At 44.0% G+C, this 19372-nt stretch overlaps 1 protein-coding gene across 1 annotated transcript in view; it reads right to left on the bottom strand.

The window, feature by feature from the left end:
- The window catches only part of inaE (inactivation no afterpotential E), a gene marked incomplete in the record, with an annotated part of 149027 nt that overhangs the window by 84903 nt on the left and 44752 nt on the right, over positions 1 to 19372 (bottom strand). Inside the window, 1 exon segment of the mRNA XM_070082731.1 lies at positions 16928 to 17012. Within this exon segment, the coding sequence (XP_069938832.1) occupies positions 16928 to 17012 (85 nt within the window).

The raw sequence follows: 19372 nt of genomic DNA, 5'->3' as shown, positions 1-19372 counted from the left end.
CAATGTTCACATAACATGGATGTACTAACAATGTTCACATAACATGGATGTACTAACAATGTTCACATTACGTCCGCTAGGTGGCAGGCTTCACATTGACCAGTCCACATGGTAAATATTTGAAAGGTTTCAGTGTATTAAGCGAAAGTTCCGCTTTAATGTTTCCAACAGAACCACCTTGTCTTGTACACACTCACCCATACGGATCTAGCGCTCCTCTCTTCAACATCATCATCATCATAATAACAATAATAATAATAATAATAATAATAATAATAATGATAATAACGTCATAAACCTTGTACACTAATAAATACACTGTGTGTCTGGAACACTAAGAAACAATACACTGTGTGTCTGGAACACTAAGAAACAATACACTGTGTGTCTGGAACACTAAGAAACAATACACTGTGTGTCTGGAACACTAAGAAACAATACACTGTGTGTCTGGAACACTAAGAAACAATACACTGTGTGTCTGGAACACTAAGAAACAATACACTGTGTGTCTGGAACACTAAGAAACAATACACTGTGTGTCTGGAACACTAAGAAACAATACACTGTGTGTCTGGAACACTAAGAAACAATACACTGTGTGTCTGGAACACTAAGAAACAATACACTGTGTGTCTGGAACACTAAGAAACAATACACTTAGTGTCTGGAACACTAAGAAACAATACACTGTGTGTCTGGAACACTAAGAAACAATACACTGTGTGTCTGGAACACTAAGAAACAATACACTGTGTGTCTGGAACACTAAGAAACAATACACTGTTTGTCTGGAACACTAAGAAACAATACACTGTGTGTCTGGAACACTAAGAAACAATACACTGTGTGTCTGGAACACTAAGAAACAATACACTGTGTGTCTGGAACACTAAGAAACAATACACTGTGTGTCTGGAACACTAAGAAACAATACACTGTTTGTCTGGAACACTAAGAAACAATACACTGTTTGTCTGGAACACTAAGAAACAATACAATGTGTGTCTGGAACACTAAGAAACAATACACTGTGTGTCTGGAACACTAAGAAACTATACACTGCGTGTTTGTAACACTAAGAAACGATACACTGTGTGTCTGAAATACTAAGAAACAATACACTGTGTGTCTGGAGCACTAAGAAACAATACATTGTGTGTGTGGAACACTATGAAATAATACACTATGTGTCTGGAACACTAAGAAACAATACATTGTGTATCTGGAACGCTAAGAAACAATACATTGGATGTCTGGAACACTAAGAAACAATACACTGTGAGTCTGGAACACTAAGAAAGAGTACACTGTCTGTAACACTAAGAAACAACACACTGTGTGTCTGGAACACTAAGAAGCAATACACTGCGTGCCTGGAACACTAAGAAACAATACACTGTGTCTGGAACACCATGAAATAATACACTATGTGTCTGGAACACTAAGAAACAATACACTGTGTCTGGAACACCAAGAAACAATACACTGTGTGTCTGGAGCACTAAGAAACAATACACTATGTGTCTGGAACATTAAGAAACAATACACTATGTGTCTGAAACACTAAGAAACAATTCACTGTGTCTGGAACACCAAGAAACAATACACTGTGTGTCTGGAACACTAAGAAACAATACACTGTGTGTGTCAGCATAGTTGCTGATCCCTGTGTTGTATAGCATATCAGTATCATCCATGTGCTTTAGATAGGAGATCCCTAGGTCTGTGACTGTTTGTGTGACGTCACGGGATGCGCATGTGTACGTTCGTACCTCTGCCACCTTCTCAGTCGACACTTAGACATCCAGGCTAGTACACGGCAATGCTGGGCTCCATCTCCCATCATCACAGTCTGACAATATATCGTTACCATCCAACAAGTGTGTCTACCTTCAACCCTCGATATCTCCTTTTAAGAGCCCCTACGATATGTGTCTGGAACACTAAAAAACAATACACTGTGAGTCTGGAACACTAAGAAACAATACACTGTGTGTCTGGAACATTAAGAAACAATACACTATGAGTCTTGAACACTAAGAAACAATTCGTTCTGTGTCTGGAACACTAAGCAACAATACACTGTGTGTCTGGAACATTAAGAAACAATGCACGGTGTGTCTGGAACACTAAGAAACAATACACTGCGTGTCTGAAACACTAAGAAACAATACACTGTGTGTGTGCAGGACACAAAGGAACAACACAGTGTGTGTGTGTGTGTGTGTGTGTGTGTGTGTGTGTGTGTGTGTGTGTGTGTGTGTGTGTGTCTGTCTGTCTGTCTGTGTGTGTACTCACCTAATTGTGGTTGCAGGGTTCGAGGCTCAGCTCCTGACCCCGCCTCTTCACTGATCGCCACTAGGTCGTCTCTCTCTCTCAGCTTCCTGAGTCTTGTCATACCTCGTCTTAAAGCTATGTATGGTTCCTGCCTCCACTACATCACTTGCTAGGCTATTCTACTTCCTGACAACTCTATGACTAAAGAAATACCTCCATACACCCCTGTGACTCGTCTGAGTCTTCAGCTTCCAATTGTGATCCCTTGTTTCTGCGTCCCCTCTCTGGAACATCCTGTCTCTGTCCACGTTATCTATTTTACGCAGTATTATGTATGTCGCTATCATGTCTCCCTTGACCCTCCTCTCTTCCACTGTCGTCAGACCGATTTCCCTCAACCTTTCATCGTAGGACGTTCCCCTGAGCTCCGGAACTAACCTTTTCGCAAACCTTTGCACTTTCTCTAATTTCTTGAAGTGCTTGGCCAGGTGTGGGTTCCAAACTGGTGTTGCAATTTCCAGTATGGGCTTGACGTACACGGTGTACAGTGTCTTGAACGATTCCTTACTGAGGTATCGGAACGCTATTCTCAGGTTTGCCAGGCGACCATATGCTGCAGCAGTTATCTGGTTGATGTGTGCTTCCAGAGACGTGCTCGGTGTTATGCTCACCCCAAGTTCTTTCTCCCTGAGTGAGGTTTGCAGTCTTTGGCCACCTAGCCTATACTCGGTCTGTGGTCTTCTTTACCCTTCCCCAATCTTCATGTGTTTGCATTTGGCAGAGTTGAATTCGAGAAGCCAGTTGCTGGACCATGTGTTCAGCCTGTCCAGGTCTCTGTAGTCCTGCCTAATCCTCATCTGATTTAATTCTCCTCATTAACTTCACATCATCTGCGAACAGGGACACTTCTGAGTCTATCCCTTCTATCATATCATTCATATATACTAAAAATAGCACTGGCCCTAGGACTGACCCCTGTGGGTCCCCACTCGTCACAGGCGTCAACTGTGATACCTCATCACGTACCATGACTCGTTGTTGCCTCCCTGTCAGGTATTCTCTGATCCATTGCAGTGCCCTTCCTGTTATACACGCCTGATCCTCCAGCTTCTGCACTAATCTCTTGTGAGGAACTGTGTCGAAGGCCTTCCTGCAGTCCAGGAAAATGCAATCCGCCCACCCCTCTCTCTTGTGTCTTACTTCTGTTACCTTGTCATAAAACTCCAGAAGGTTTGTGACACAGGATTTGCTTTCCATGAATCCATGCTGGTTGTCATTTATAATCTTTTGCCGTTCCAGGTGCTCCACCACTCTCCTCCTGATACTCTTCTCCATGATTTTGCATACTATACACGTCAGTGACACTGGTCTCTAGTTCAGGGCCTCGTTTCTGTCTCCTTTCTTAAAAATGGGGACTACATTTGCCGCCTTCCATACCTCAGGTAGTTTCCCAGTTTCAAGGGATGTGTTGAAGATTGTGGTTAGTAGCACACACAGCATCTCTGCTCCTTCTCTAAGGACCCACGGGGAGATGTTGTCCGGTTCCATCGCCTTTGAGATATCAAGTTCACTTAGCAGCTTCTGCACTTCCTCCTCAGTTGTGTGTATGTCATCCAACACTTTTTGGTATATTTCCTGTTAGTGTTCCCGTCTGTGCTGTCTTCCCAGAGCCCTTTCTATCTCTACTGTAAATACTTCCTTAAATCTCATGTTGAGTTCCTCACATACCTCTTGATCGTTTCTTGTGAGTTCCCCACCTTCTTTCCTCAGCCTTATCACCTGGTCTTTGACGGTTGTCTTCCTCCTAATGTGGCTATACAGCAGTTTCAGGTCAGACTTGACTTTCGATGCTATGTTGTTTTCATACTGTCGCTGGGCCTCCCTCCTAATCTGTGCATACTCGTTTCTGGCTCTTCAATTAATCTTCTTATTTTCCTGGGTCCTTTGCCTTCTGTAATTTTTCCATTCTCTTGTACACTTAGTTTTTGCCTCCCTACCCCTTCGGGTAAACCAGGGGCACGTTCTGATCTTCCCATTATTTTTGTTGCCCTTGCGAATAAACCTTTCCTCTGCCTCCTTGCATTTTGTTGTTACGTAGTCCACCATTTCGTTTACAGACTTTCCTACCAATTGTCTGTCCCACTGAACCTCCTGCAGGAAGTTCCTCATACCTGTGTAGTCCCCCCTTTTTTATAGTTTGGCTTTCCCCATTCAACTCATGTTACCCTTTCTACTTATAATTCTACTATGTATTCAAAACACAGAACCATGTGATCACTAGCTCCAAGGGGCCTCTCATGTGTGATATGCTCAATGTCTGAATTGCTCAGGGTGAACACGAGGTCCAGTCTTGCTGGTGTGTGTATGCATGTGTGTGTGTGTATGTATGTGTGTGTGTGTGTGTGTGTGTGTGTATGTGTGTGTGTGTGTGTGTGTGTGTGTGTGTGTGTGTGTGTGTGTGTGTGTGTGTGTGTGTGTGTGTGTGTGTGTGTGTGTGTACTCACATAATTGTGGTTGCAGGGGTCGATACTCAGCTCCTGGCCCCGCCTCTTCATTGAGTGCTACTAGGTCCTCTCTCTCCCTGCTCCATGAGCTTTATCATACCTCGCCTTAAAGTTATGCATGGTTCTTGCCTCCATTACCTCATTTGCTAGGCTATTCCACTTCCTGACTACTCTGTGACTGAAGAAATACCCTCTTACATCTTTTTGACTCATCTGGGTCTTCAACTTCCAAGTGTGACCCCTTGTTTCTGTGTCTCCTCTCTGGAACATCCTGTCTCTGTCCACCTTGTCTATACCACGCAGTATTTTGTATGTCGTTATCATGTCTTCCCTAACCCTCCTGTCCTCCAGTGTCGTCAGGCCGATTTCCCTTAACCTTTCTTTGTAGGACATTCCCCTTAGCTCTGGAACTAACCTTGTCGCAAACCTTTGCACTTTCTCTGATTTCTTGACGTGTTTGATCAAGTGTGGGTTCCAAATAGGTGCTGCATACTCCAGAATGGGCCTGACGTACACGGTGTACAGTGTCTTGAACGATTCCTTACTAAGGTATCGGAACCCTATTCTCAGGTTTGCCAGGCGCCCATATGCTGCAGCAGTTATCTGGTTGATGTGTGCTTCCGGAGACATGCTCGGTGTTACGGTCACCCCAAGAGACTCTATGACCGCGGGTTCAATCCCGGCCGGGGGTATGGTTGACCCCAAGATTTTTCTTCTTGAGCGAGGTTTGCAGTCTTTGGCCACATAGCCTATACTCCGTCTGCAGTCTTCTTTGCCCTTCCCTGATCCTCATGACTTTGCATTTGGCGGGGTTAAATTCGAGAAGCCAGTTGCTGCACCACATGTCCAGCCTGTCCAGGTCTCTTTTAAGTCCTACCTGATCTTCATCTGATTTAATTCTCCTCATTAACTTCACATCTGCGAACAGGGACACTTCTGAGTCTAACCCTTCCATCATGTCATTCACATATACCAGAAATAGCACTGGTCCTAGGATCAAACCCTGTGGGACCCCGCTCGTCACAGGTGCCCACTGTGATATCTCATCACGTACCATGACTCGTTGTTGCCTCCCTGTCAGGTATTCTTTGATCCATTGCAGTGCCCTTCTTGTTACACGCGCCTGATCCTCTAGCTTCTGCACCAGTCTCCTGTGAGGAACTGTGTCGAAGGCCTTCTTGCAGTCGAAGAAGATGCAATCAACCCACCCCTCTCACTCGTGTCTTACTTCTGTTACTTTATCATAAAACTCCAGTAGGTTTGTGACACAGGATTTGCCTTCCATAAATTCATGCTGGTTGACGTTTATACTCTTGTTCAGTTCCAGGTGCTCCACCACTCTCCTCCTGACAATCTTCTCCATGACTTTGCATACTATACACGTCAGTGACACTGTTCTATAATTTAGTGCCTCTTTACTGTCTCCTTTTTTAAATGTGGGTACTACATTTGCCGTCTTCCATACCTCAGGTAGTTGCCCAGTTTCAATGGATGTGTTGAAGATTGTGGTTAGTGACACACCCAGCATTTCTGCTCCCTCTCTAAGGACCCACGGGGAGATGTCTCTTTCCATTGCCTTTGAGGTATCAAGATCCCTTTAGCAGCTTCTTCACCTCCTCCTCCTCAGTTGTGTGTATGTCATCCAACACTTATTGGTATATTCCTTGTTGGCGTCCCCCTCTGTTCTGTCCACCCAGAGGCCTTCCTGTCTCCACTGTAAATACTTCCTTAAATCTCTTGTTGAGCTCCTCACATACCTCTAGATCGCTTCTTGTGAGTTCCTCACCTTCTTTTCTCAGCCTGATCACCTGGTCTTTGACTGTTGTCTTCCTCCTAATGTGGCCATACAGCAGTTTCGGGTCAGATTTGACTTTGGATGCTATGTCGTTTTCGTACTGTCACTGGGCCTCCCTCCTAATCTGTGCATACTCGTTTCTGGCTCTTCAACTAATCTATCTATTTTCCTGGGTCTTTGCCTCCTGTACATTTTCCATTCTCTGTTGCACTTTGTTTTTGCCTCTCTGCACCTTCGGGTAAACCAAGGACTCGCTTTGGTCTTCCCATTATTTCTATTGCCCTTGTGAACAAACCTTTCCACTGCCTCCCTGCATTTTGTTGTTACGTATTCCATCATTTCATTTACTAACTTTCCTGCCAATTCTCTGTCCCACTGAACCTCCTGCAGGAAGTTCCTAAACCTCCTGCAGGAAGTTCCTAAACCTCCTGCAGGAAGTGTGAGTGTGTGAGTGTGTGTGTGTGTGTGTGTGTGTGTGTGTGTGTGTGTGTGTGTGTGTGTGTGTGTGTGTGTGTGTGTGTGTGTGTGTGTGTGTGTGTGTGTGTGTGTGCAGAACAAAAATTAACAACACAGTGTACTCACCAAGTTGTACTCACCTAGTTGAGGTTGCAAGGGTCGAGTCCAAGCTCCTGGCCCCGCCTCTTCACTGGTCGCTACTAGGTCACTCTCCCTGAATCGTGAGCTTTATCATACCTCTGCTTAAAGCTATGTATGGATCCTGCCTCCACTACATCGTAGTGTGTGTGTGCACAACATAAAGGAACAACACACTACACTAGTCATACAATGGAACAGTTAAGGTGAGGAGCGCCAGTTAGGACACAGCCATCGTTCCAACACAGTGTTCCGGTACACAGAAATGAAGAACACGAACAGTGTTGGCTATTCCAGTGTTTTTCAGCACAATCTCCATATATGCAAAGCGACGAACTTGTTATTCACCCTTATTATAAGAGCTTGACATGTAAATGTGTTGCTTAAGTTTGTTATGAACCAGGGAGGAGCAGTGTGTTATGAACCAGGGAGGAGCAGTGTGTTATGAACCAGGGAGGAGCAGTGTGTTATGAACCAGGGAGGAGCAGTGTGTTATGAACCAGGGAGGAGCAGTGTGTTATGAACCAGGGAGGAGCAGTGTGTTATGAACCAGGGAGGAGCAGTGTGTTATGAACCAGGGAGGAGCAGTGTGTTATGAACCAGGGAGGAGCAGTGTGTTATGAGCCAGGGAGGAGCAGTGTGTTATGAACCAGGGAGGAGCAGTGTGTTATGAACCAGGGAGGAGCAGTGTGTTATGAACCAGGGAGGAGCAGTGTGTTATGAACCAGGGAGGAGCAGTGTGTTATGAACCAGGGAGGAGCAGTGTGTTATGAGCCAGGGAGGAGCAGTGTGTTATGAACCAGGGAGGAGCAGTGTGTTATGAACCAGTGAGGAGCAGTGTGTTATGAACCAGGGAGGAGCAGTGTGTTATGAACCAGGGAGGAGCAGTGTGTTATGAACCAGGGAGGAGCAGTGTGTTATGAGCCAGGGAGGAGCAGTGTGTTATGAACCAGGGAGGAGCAGTGTGTTATGAGCCAGGGAGGAGCAGTGTGTTATGAACCAGGGAGGAGCAGTGTGTTATGAACCAGGGAGGAGCAGTGTGTTATGAACCAGGGAGGAGCAGTGTGTTATGAACCAGGGAGGAGCAGTGTGTTATGAACCAGGGAGGAGCAGTGTGTTATGAACCAGGGAGGAGCAGTGTGTTATGAACCAGGGAGGAGCAGTGTGTTATGAACCAGGGAGGAGCAGTGTGTTATGTACCAGGGAGGAGCAGTGTGTTATGAACCAGGGAGGAGCAGTGTGTTATGAACCAGGGAGGAGCAGTGTGTTATGAACCAGGGAGGAGCAGTGTGTTATGAACCAGGGAGGAGCAGTGTGTTATGAACCAGGGAGGAGCAGTGTGTTATGAACCAGGGACGAGCAGTGTGTTATGTACCAGGGAGGAGCAGAGTGTTATGAACCAGGGAGGAGCAGTGTGTTATGAACCAGGGAGGAGCAGTGTGTTATGAACCAGGGAGGAGCAGTGTGTTATGAGCCAGGGAGGAGCAGTGTGTTATGAACCAAGGAGGAGCAGTGTGTTATGAACCAGGAAGGAGCAGTGTGTTATGAACCAGGGAGGAGCAGTGTGTTATGAACCAGGAAGGAGCAGTGTGTTATGAACCAGGGAAGAGCAGTGTGCTATGAACCAGTGAGGAGCAGTGAGTTATGAACCAGGGAGCAGCAGTGTGTTATGAACCAGGGAGGAGCGGTTTGTTATGAACCAGGGAGGAGCTGTGTGCTATGAACCAGGGAGGAGCAGTGTGTTATGAACCAGGGAGGAGCAGTGAGTTATGAACCAGGGAGGAGCAGTGTGTTATGAACCAGGAAGTAGTGTGCTATGAACCAGGGAGGAGCAGTGAGTTATGAACCAGGAAGCAGTGTGCTATGAACCAGGGAAGAGCAGTGAGTTATGAACCAGGGAGGAGCAGTGTGCTATGAACCAGGGAAGAGCAGTGTGCTATGAACCAGTGAGGAGCAGTGAGTTATGAACCAGGGAAGAGCAGTGTGCTATGAACCAGGGAAGAGCAGTGTGCTATGAACCAGTGAGGAGCAGTGAGTTATGAACCAGGGAGGAGCAGTGTGCTATGAACCAGGGAAGAGCAGTGTGCTATGAACCAGTGAGGAGCAGTGAGTTATGAACCAGGGAAGAGCAGTGTGCTATGAACCAGGGAAGAGCAGTGTGCTATGAACCAGTGAGGAGCAGTGTGTTATGAACCAGGAAGCAGTGTGTTATGAACCAGGGAGGAGCAGTTTGTTATGAACCAGTAAGGAGCAGTGTGTTATGAACCAGGGAGGAGCAGTGTGTTATGAACCAGGGAGGAGCAGTGTGTTATGAACCAGGGAGCAGTGTGTTATGAACCAGTGAGGAGCAGTGTGTTATGAACCAGGGAGCAGTGTGTTATGAACCAGTGAGGAGCAGTGTGTTATGAACCAGTGAGGAGCAGTGTGTTATGAACCAGGGAGCAGTGTGTTATGAACCAGGGAGCAGTGTGTTATGAACCAGGGAGCAGTGTGTTATGAACCAGGGAGCAGTGTGTTATGAACCAGGGAGCAGTGTGTTATGAACCAGGGAGCAGTGTGTTATGAACCAAGGAGCAGTGTGTTATGAACCAGGGAGCAGTGTGTTATGAACCAGGGAGCAGTGTGTTATGAACCAGGGAGCAGTGTGTTATGAACCAGGGAGCAGTGTGGTATGAACCAGTGAGGAGCAATGTGTTATGAACCAGGAAGAACCACAATGTTATGAACCAGGAAGAACAACAGTGTTATGAACCAGAAGAACCACACTGCTATGAACCAAGAAGAACCAGAGTGTTTTGAACCAAAAGAACCACAGTGTTATGAACTAGGAAACACCACAGTGTTATGAACCAGGAGGAACCTCAGTGTTATGACCCAAAAGAACCACAGTGTTATGAACTAGGAAACACCACAGTGTTATGAACCAGGAAGAACCATAGTGTTATGAACCAAGAAATACCACAGCGTTATGGACCAGAAGAACCACAGTGTTATGAACTAGGAAGAACCACAGTGTTATGAGCCAGAAGAACCACAGTGTTAGGAATCAGAAGAACCACAGTGTTACAAACCAGGAAGAACCACAGTGTTCTGATCCAGAAGAACCACAATGTTATGAACCAGGAAGCACTACAGTGTTATGAACCAGGAAGCACCACAGTGTTATGAACCAGGAAGAACCACAGTGTTATGAACCAAGTAGAACCACAGTGTTATGAACCAGGAAGAGCAACGGTATCATGAACTAGGAAGAACCAGTGTTATGAACCGGGACGAACCACAGTCTTATGAACCAGGAAGAACCACAGTGTTATGAGCCAGAAGAACCACAGTGTTATGAACCAGAAGAACCACAGCGTTATGAACCAGAAGAACCACAGTGTTATGAACCACAAGAACCACAGTGTTATGAACCACAAGAACCACAGTGTTATGAACCAGAAGAACCACAGTGTTATGAACCACAAGAACCACAGTGTTATGAACCAGAAGAACCACAGTGTTATGAACCACAAGAACCACAGTGTTATGAACCACAAGAACCACAGTGTTATGAACCACAAGAACCACAGTGTTATGAACCAGAAGAACCACAGCGTTATGAACCAGAACAACCACAGCGTTATGAACCACAAGAACCACAGTGTTATGAACCACAAGAACCACAGTGTTATGAACCACAAGAACCACAGTGTTATGAACCAGAACAACCACAGCGTTATGAACCACAAGAACCACAGTGTTATGAACCACAAGAACCACAGTGTTATGAACCACAAGAACCACAGTGTTATGAACCAGAAGAACCACAGCGTTATGAACCAGAACAACCACAGCGTTATGAACCACAAGAACCACAGTGTTATGAACCACAAGAACCACAGTGTTATGAACCACAAGAACCACAGTGTTATGAACCACAAGAACCACAGTGTTATGAACCACAAGAACCACAGTGTTATGAACCACAAGAACCACAGTGTTATGAACCACAAGAACCACAGTGTTATGAACCACAAGAACCACAGTGTTATGAACCAGAAGAACCACAGCGTTATGAACCAGAACAACCACAGCGTTATGAACCACAAGAACCACAGTGTTATGAACCACAAGAACCACAGTGTTATGAACCACAAGAACCACAGCGTTATGAACCAGAACAACCACAGCGTTATGAACCAGAAGAACCACAGCGTTATGAACCACAAGAACCACAGTGTTATGAACCACAAGAACCACAGTGTTATGAACCACAAGAACCACAGCGTTATGAACCACAAGAACCACAGTGTTATGAACCACAAGAACCACAGTGTTATGAACCAGAAGAACCACATTGTTATGAACCACAAGAACCACAGTGTTATGAACCACAAGAACCACAGTGTTATGAACCACAAGAACCACAGCGTTATGAACCACAAGAACCACAGCGTTATGAACCACAAGAACCACAGTGTTATGAACCACAAGAACCACATTGTTATGAACCAGAAGAACCACAGCGTTATGAACCACAAGAACCACAGTGTTATGAACCACAAGAACCACAGTGTTATGAACCAGAAGAACCACAGCGTTATGAACCACAAGAACCACAGTGTTATGAACCACAAGAACCACATTGTTATGAACCACAAGAACCACATTGTTATGAACCACAAGAACCACAGTGTTATGAACCACAAGAACCACAGTGTTATGAACCACAAGAACCACATTGTTATGAACCACAAGAACCACAGTGTTATGAACCACAAGAACCACAGTGTTATGAACCACAAGAACCACAGTGTTATGAACCACAAGAACCACAGTGTTATGAACCACAAGAACCACAGTGTTATGAACCACAAGAACCACAGTGTTATGAACCACAAGAACCACATTGTTATGAACCACAAGAACCACAGTGTTATGAACCACAAGAACCACAGTGTTATGAACCACAACAACCACATTGTTATGAACCACAAGAACCACAGTGTTATGAACCACAAGAACCACAGTGTTATGAACCACAAGAACCACAGTGTTATGAACCACAAGAACCACAGTGTTATGAACCACAAGAACCACAGTGTTATGAACCACAAGAACCACTCATATAATTTTATTTGAGGTCAGGGCAGACAATCTTGTTACTTAGGAATTTCCAGCTTTAATCATTGTTGAGTGTTCTGTCTTGAGTGGTGAGATGTACTTTGTACAAGTGTTTATCTGACCACCATGTACGTGATTGAGAGGCAGTTTACGTGAGTATCTGACCACCATGTACGTGATTGAGAGGCAGTTTACGTGAGTATCTGACCACCATGTACGTGATTGAGAGGCAGTTTACGTGAGTATCTGACCACCATGTACGTGATTGAGAGGCAGTTTACGTGAGTATCTGACCACCATGTACGTGATTGAGAGGCAGTTTACGTGAGTATCTGACCACCATGTACGTGATTGAGAGGCAGTTTACGTGAGTATCTGACCACCATGTACGTGACTGAGAGGCAGTTTACGTGAGTATCTGACCACCATGTACGTGACTGAGAGCCAGTTTACGTGAGTATCTGACCACCATGTACGTGATTGAGAGGCAGTTTACGTGAGTATCTGACCACCATGTACGTGATTGAGAGCCAGTTTACGTGAGTATCTGACCACCATGTACGTGATTGAGAGCCAGTTTACGTGAGTATCTGACCACCATGTACGTGATTGAGAGCCAGTTTACGTGAGTATCTGACCACCATGTACGTGATTGAGAGCCAGTTTACGTGAGTATCTGACCACCATGTACGTGATTGAGAGGCAGTTTACGTGAGTATCTGACCACCATGTACGTGATTGAGAGCCAGTTTACGTGAGTATCTGACCACCATGTACGTGATTGAGAGGCAGTTTACGTGAGTATCTGACCACCATGTACGTGACTGAGAGGCAGTTTACGTGAGTATCTGACCACCATGTACGTGATTGAGAGGCAGTTTACGTGAGTATCTGACCACCATGTACGTGATTGAGAGGCAGTTTACGTGAGTATCTGACCACCATGTACGTGATTGAGAGGCAGTTTACGTGAGTATCTGACCACCATGTACGTGACTGAGAGGCAGTTTACGTGAGTATCTGACCACCATGTACGTGATTGAGAGGCAGTTTACGTGAGTATCTGACCACCATGTACGTGATTGAGAGGCAGTTTACGTGAGTATCTGACCACCATGTACGTGATTGAGAGGCAGTTTGCATTAGTATGTGACCACCATATACGTGATTGAGAGACAGTTTACATATCTGACCATGTACATGATTGAGAGGCAGTTTACGTATCTTAGCACCATGTACGTGACTGAGAGGCAGTTTATATTAATATCTGACCACCATGTACATGACTGAGAGACAGTTTACATATCTGACCATGTACGTAATTGAGAGATAGTTTACGTATCTGACCACCATGTACGTGATTGAGAGACAGTTTATGTATTTGACCACCATGTACGTGATTGAGAGACAGTTTATGTATCTGACCACCATGTACGTGACTGAGAGACAGTTTACGTATCTGACCACCATGTACGTGACTGAGAGACAGTTTACGTATCTGACCACCATGTACGTGACTGAGAGACAGTTTACGTATCTGACCACCATGTACGTGATTGAGAGGCAGTTTACGTAACTAACCACCATGTACGTGATTGAGAGGCAGTTTACGTGGGTATCTGACCACCATGTACGTAGATGAACACAAACACAAGACACAAGACTTGTCGGTCAACACCTTCACGAGGTCCCGGAGCTGGAACTCAACCCGGTTAGATTCTGGTAAAATGTATCAGAGAGAAGGAAACCTGGCTGGCTACGTCCGTAGAGTTTTACACTTCTACATTATACAGATAATAATGATTGTGAGAGGTCTCGTATCTCCTATCTCTTATCTCTCATATCTGTCATATGTCCTATCTCTCATGCCTCTTATCTCTCATATCTTCTATCATATCTCTTATCTCGCATATTCCCTATCTCTCGTATCTCCCATCTCTTGTATCTCCTATCTCTCATATCGCCTATCTCTTGTATCTCCTGTCTCTTGTATCTCCTGTCTCTCGTATCTCCTATCTCTCATGTATCTTATCTCTCATATAAGAATATAAGAGCATAAGAAAGAAGGAACACTGCAACAGGCCTACTGACCCATGCGAAGCAGGTACATGCCACCCCCGGCCTAGAACAATGACCACCTAGTCAGGTCACTTCCACTTAAGGAAGGAGCACGGCACCAGACCTGGTAGCCCAAGCTAGTCAGGTCCAACTCACACCCACACCCACTCATATATTTATTCAACCTATTTTCAAAACTACACAGCGTCTTAGCTTCTATGGCGGTACTCGGGAGTTTGTTCCACTCATCCACAACTCTATTACCAAACCAGTGCTTTCCTATATCCTTCCTGAATCTGAATTTTTCCACCTTGAAACCATTGCTGCGAGTCCTGTCTTGGCAGGATACTTTCAGCACGCTATTTACATCCCCTTTATTTATTCCCGTTTTCCATTAATACACCTCAATCATATCCCCCTAATTCAACGGCTTTCTAGAGAGTGCAGATTCAGGGCCCTCAGTCTATCCTCATAGGGAAGATTTCTGATACATGGGATCAACTTTGTCATCCTCCTCTGTACGTTTTCCAGTGTATTTATATCCATTCTGTAATACGGTGACCAGAACTGTGCAGCATAATCTAAATGAGGCCTAACCAAGGATATTTAGAGTTGAAGAACAACCTGAGGACTTCTATTATTTATACTTCTTGATATGAAGCCAAGGATTCTGTTCACTTTATTGCGAACACTTATGCACTGTTGTCTTGGTTTCAGATTACTGCTAACCAGAACTCCTAAATCCTTTTCGCAATCAGTAATATTAAGATCTACATTATTTAGTTTATATGTGGCATGGTTATTTTCTTGTCCAATATTTAGCACTTTGCATTGGTCTATATTAACTGCAACTGCCACTTCTCTGACCACTGCATCAGTCTATTCATATCATCCTGGAGTGCTCTAGTGTCCTCATTAGAATGAATTGGATGGCCTATTTTGGTGTCATCAGCAAATTTGCTTATGTCTATTTATTCCCTCATGTATATCATTTATGTAAATTGTGAACAACAACGGGCCCAACACTGACCCCTGTGGAACACCGCTTGTGACGTGCCATCATTCTGATTTCTACCCATTTATGCAAACTCTTTGCTGCCTATTTGTCAACCACGCCTCTACCCAGGAAAAAATTTCTCCTCCTATTCCGTGGGCCTAAAGTTACCTCAAAGGTTTCTGATGTGGAACTCTATCAAAAGCCTTACTGAAGTCCATATACACAATATCATATTCATTACCATGATCTACCTCCTCAAACACCTTAGTGAAAAAAGTCAGTAAATTCGTAAGACAGGAACGCCCCTTTGTAAAACCGTGTTGAGATTCATTTATCAATTTACGCCTACCAAGATGGCTACGAATTGCCTAGGCAATTATTGATTCCATAAATTTTCCCACTATGGAGATAAGGCTTATTGGTCTATAGTTCGAAGCTAAGGACCTGTCACCTGCCTTGTAAATAGGTATTACATTTGCCATTTTCCTAATATCAGGCACTATCGTTTATCATATCTCTTATCTCTCATATCCCCTATCTCTCGTATCTCCCATCTCTTGCATCTCCTATCTCTCGTATCTCCCATCTCTTGCATCTCCTATCTCTTGTATCTCCTATCTCTTCTATCTCTTATCTCTTGAATCTCCTGTCTCTTGTATCTCCTATCTCTCATGTCTCTTATCTATCATATCTCTTATCTCTCATATCTTCTATCATATCTCTTATCTCTCATATCTTCTATCATATCTCTTATCTCTCATATCTTCTATCATATCTCTTATCTCTCATATCCCCTATCTCTCGTATCTCCCATCCCTTGTATTTCCTATCTCTCATATCTCCCATCTCTTGTATCTCCTATCTCTCACATCTCCTATCTCTTCTATATCTTATCTCTTGTATCTCCTATCTCTCATATCTTCTATCTCTCATATCTCCCATCTCTCATATCTAATATCTTCTATCTGCCATAACTTCTACATCTCCTATCTCTTTTAGCTTCTATCTCTCCTATCTCCTATCTCTTATATCTCCTATTTCTCCTATCATCTATTTCTCATATCTTCTATCTCTCATATATCCTATCTCTCAAATCTCTTATCTCTCATCTGTCTTATATAACGGACACCACTAGAGTGAGCATAATGTGCCCTCGTGTACCTGTTTCTCGCCTCTCCAACAATCTGTCCCTGCCCACCCTAACATTTCCCGTTAGTATTATGTACGTTGTTATCATATCACCCCTGGTCCTCCTTTCTTATAATATCATCAACTTTAACTTACCCTAGTGTTGTCAGACTTACCCTAATGTTGTCAGACTTACCCTAATGTTGTCATACTTACCCTAGTGTTGTCAGTCTTACCCTAGTGTTGCCAGACTTACCGTAATGTTGTCAGACTTACCCTAATGTTGTCAGACTTACCCTAATGTTGTCATACCCTAATGTTGTCAGACTTACCCTAATGTTGTCAGACTTACCCTTGTGTTGTCAGACTTACCCTAGTATTGTCAGACTTACCCTAGTGTTGTCAGACTTACCCTAATGTTGTGAGACTTTCCCTAGTGTTGTCAACTAGTGTTGTCAGACTTACCCTAGTGTCATCAGACTTGCCCATGCAGCAGAAGAGCAGACGGCAGCGGTGGTCCCAGCTGTCCTGGTAGGCTCGTAACACCTTCCTGAAACACATACACGATTTCAAAAGTTATTAATACGGTGGGAGAAGAGAGAATAGGGAGGGAGAGAGACTGGGCAAGAAGAGAGAGAGAGAGAGAGAGAGAGAGAGAGAGAGAGAGAGAGAGAGAGAGAGAGAGAGAGAGAGAGAGAGAGAGAGAGAGAGAGAGAGAGAGAGAGAGAGAGAGAGAGAGAGAGAGAAAGAGAGAACAGAGCAAGACGTCTCATCTTTCGCCTGGACCCATCCAGGATAGATCTGTCATTTCAGCAGAGCCTTCAACACAGGAAGGATGTGGGTGGCCTTACTGTTACGTACAAGGCCAATATTGTCAACGTACCACACTTGGATCCAATTCGAGGACAGCGTGAAGCAAGCTTCTATACCACAAGACGGGCAGAAAGCAGGAACTTCACTCTGGCTGTACCCTTCTCCAGAACTTCACTTCATCTGAGATCATTTATTCCCAGGATGACTCGAGTATGGAACACATTCGTACACCATTATGATGTCAACGAGATAAAGTCAGTTGATCAGATGAAAATGCTGGCCCACAGATGGCTCCAACTTCATCCTGTTCCCTACTTGTATGTCTCATAACAATAAAAATGCTTTCAAATGAGCTGATGTAGGTAACAGCTCTTAGCTTGTCAATAAAGCTAGAGATCCTTAACCTAACTTTGTCAAACCCTGTGTAAAATCAATCAATCAATCAATCAAGTTTATTCTATATAAGGATTACAATGTGGGGTTTACAGATTTTGGTTATTGTGTGGTTTACATGTTATAAAATACTAATTACAGAGGGGGCCACTAGGACACCTAGCATGGCTAGGCATTTCGGGCAGACTTAGATTAATTCTTAACTCTAAATTAATACAGATTATGGAGTAAGTTGGTATTAAGGCTAAGTGACTACATTATAGTTTGTGAGTTTAGCAATGTAAATGCTTTTGTTTTAGCACAATACATAGTTTCTATATTGTAGTATCACAGGCAAACTTATGACTAGTTAGGATTCATTATTTTATGATTAAGATTTGTATTTCTGTGTTTATAGTCAAGTGGGTGAGAGAGTGTAAGTGTGAACCACCAGGTGGTTTTCATGTAGTTAGTTGACGGTGTGTATCAGGGAGATAAGATGTTTTCTAACTGTAGTTATGAAAGTGATGAATGTGTCTGCAGTTTTAGAATTTTCAGGTAGGGTGTTCCAGATTTTAGGGCCTTTGACATACATTGAATTTTTGTAAAGGTTCAGTCGGACACGGGGAATGTCATAGAGATGTTTGTGTCTGGTGTTATGCCTGTGGGTTCTGTCACAACTATCAAGAAAGCGTTTTAGGTCAAGGTTAATATTGGAATTTAAGGTCCTGTAGATGTAGATTGTACAGTAGTAAGTGTGGATGTACTGAACGGGGAGTAAGTTTAGATCTATGAAGAGTGGGGGGGAAGGGGTTTGCCAGGGATGGGATTTAGTGATTATTCTTACTGCAGCTTTTTGTAGGGTTATTGGCTTTAGGTGTGTTGCTGCAGTTGATCCCCAAGCACAAATAGCATAGGTGAGGTATGGATAAATGAGTGAATGGTATAGTGTGAGAAGGGCAGTTTGCGGCATGTAGTATCGTATCTCGGAGAGGATTCCAACCGTTTTGGATACTTTTTTTGTTATGTGTTGGATATGGGTACTGAAATTCAGGTTGTTGTCGAGGTATAGGCCTAGGAATTTGTTCTCATTATGTCTGGCAATTAGAGTGTTGTCGATCTTAATGTTAAGTTGCGCAACACCTGCTCTGCTACCAAACATAATATAATAGGTTTTGTCAGTGTTAAGTGTAAGTTTATTGGCTGTCATCCAAGTCGATATTTTGAGGAGCTCCTCGTTAACAATGGTGTTGAGGGTGGCAAGATTAGGGTGGGAGATGACATAAGTCGTGTCGTCAGCGAAGAGAATGGGTTTCAGGTGTTGGGATACGTTTGGAAGATCACTGATGTAAATGAGGAAGAGCAGGGGACCAAGGGCACTTCCCTGCTGAACTCTGGTATCAAGTGGCCGTGCTGATGAGGCTGTGTCTTTAATGGTGACATACTGATACCTATTTGTAAGGTAGGATTTAAAATATGTAAGCGCATGGCCTCTTATACCATAATGGTCAAGTTTGTGGAGTAGGATGCCGTGGTCTACTGTGTCAAAAGCTTTTCTTAGGTCAATAAAAATTCCTAGTGGATATTCGTTCTTTTCCAGTGCTGTGTAAAGCAGATCTAGCATTTGTACAATTGCATCATTAGTGCTTTTATTTTTCCTGAATCCAAATTGGCAGGGGTTGAGTATGTTTTGTGCCGTTATAAATGAATATAGTCTCCCTTGCA

Source organism: Cherax quadricarinatus, chromosome 8 (genome assembly GCF_038502225.1).
Source record: "Cherax quadricarinatus isolate ZL_2023a chromosome 8, ASM3850222v1, whole genome shotgun sequence".
Taxonomy (NCBI): domain Eukaryota; kingdom Metazoa; phylum Arthropoda; class Malacostraca; order Decapoda; family Parastacidae; genus Cherax; species Cherax quadricarinatus.
Note: the sequence above shows the minus strand (reverse complement) of the source record. Positions and strands in the feature narration are given on the sequence as shown.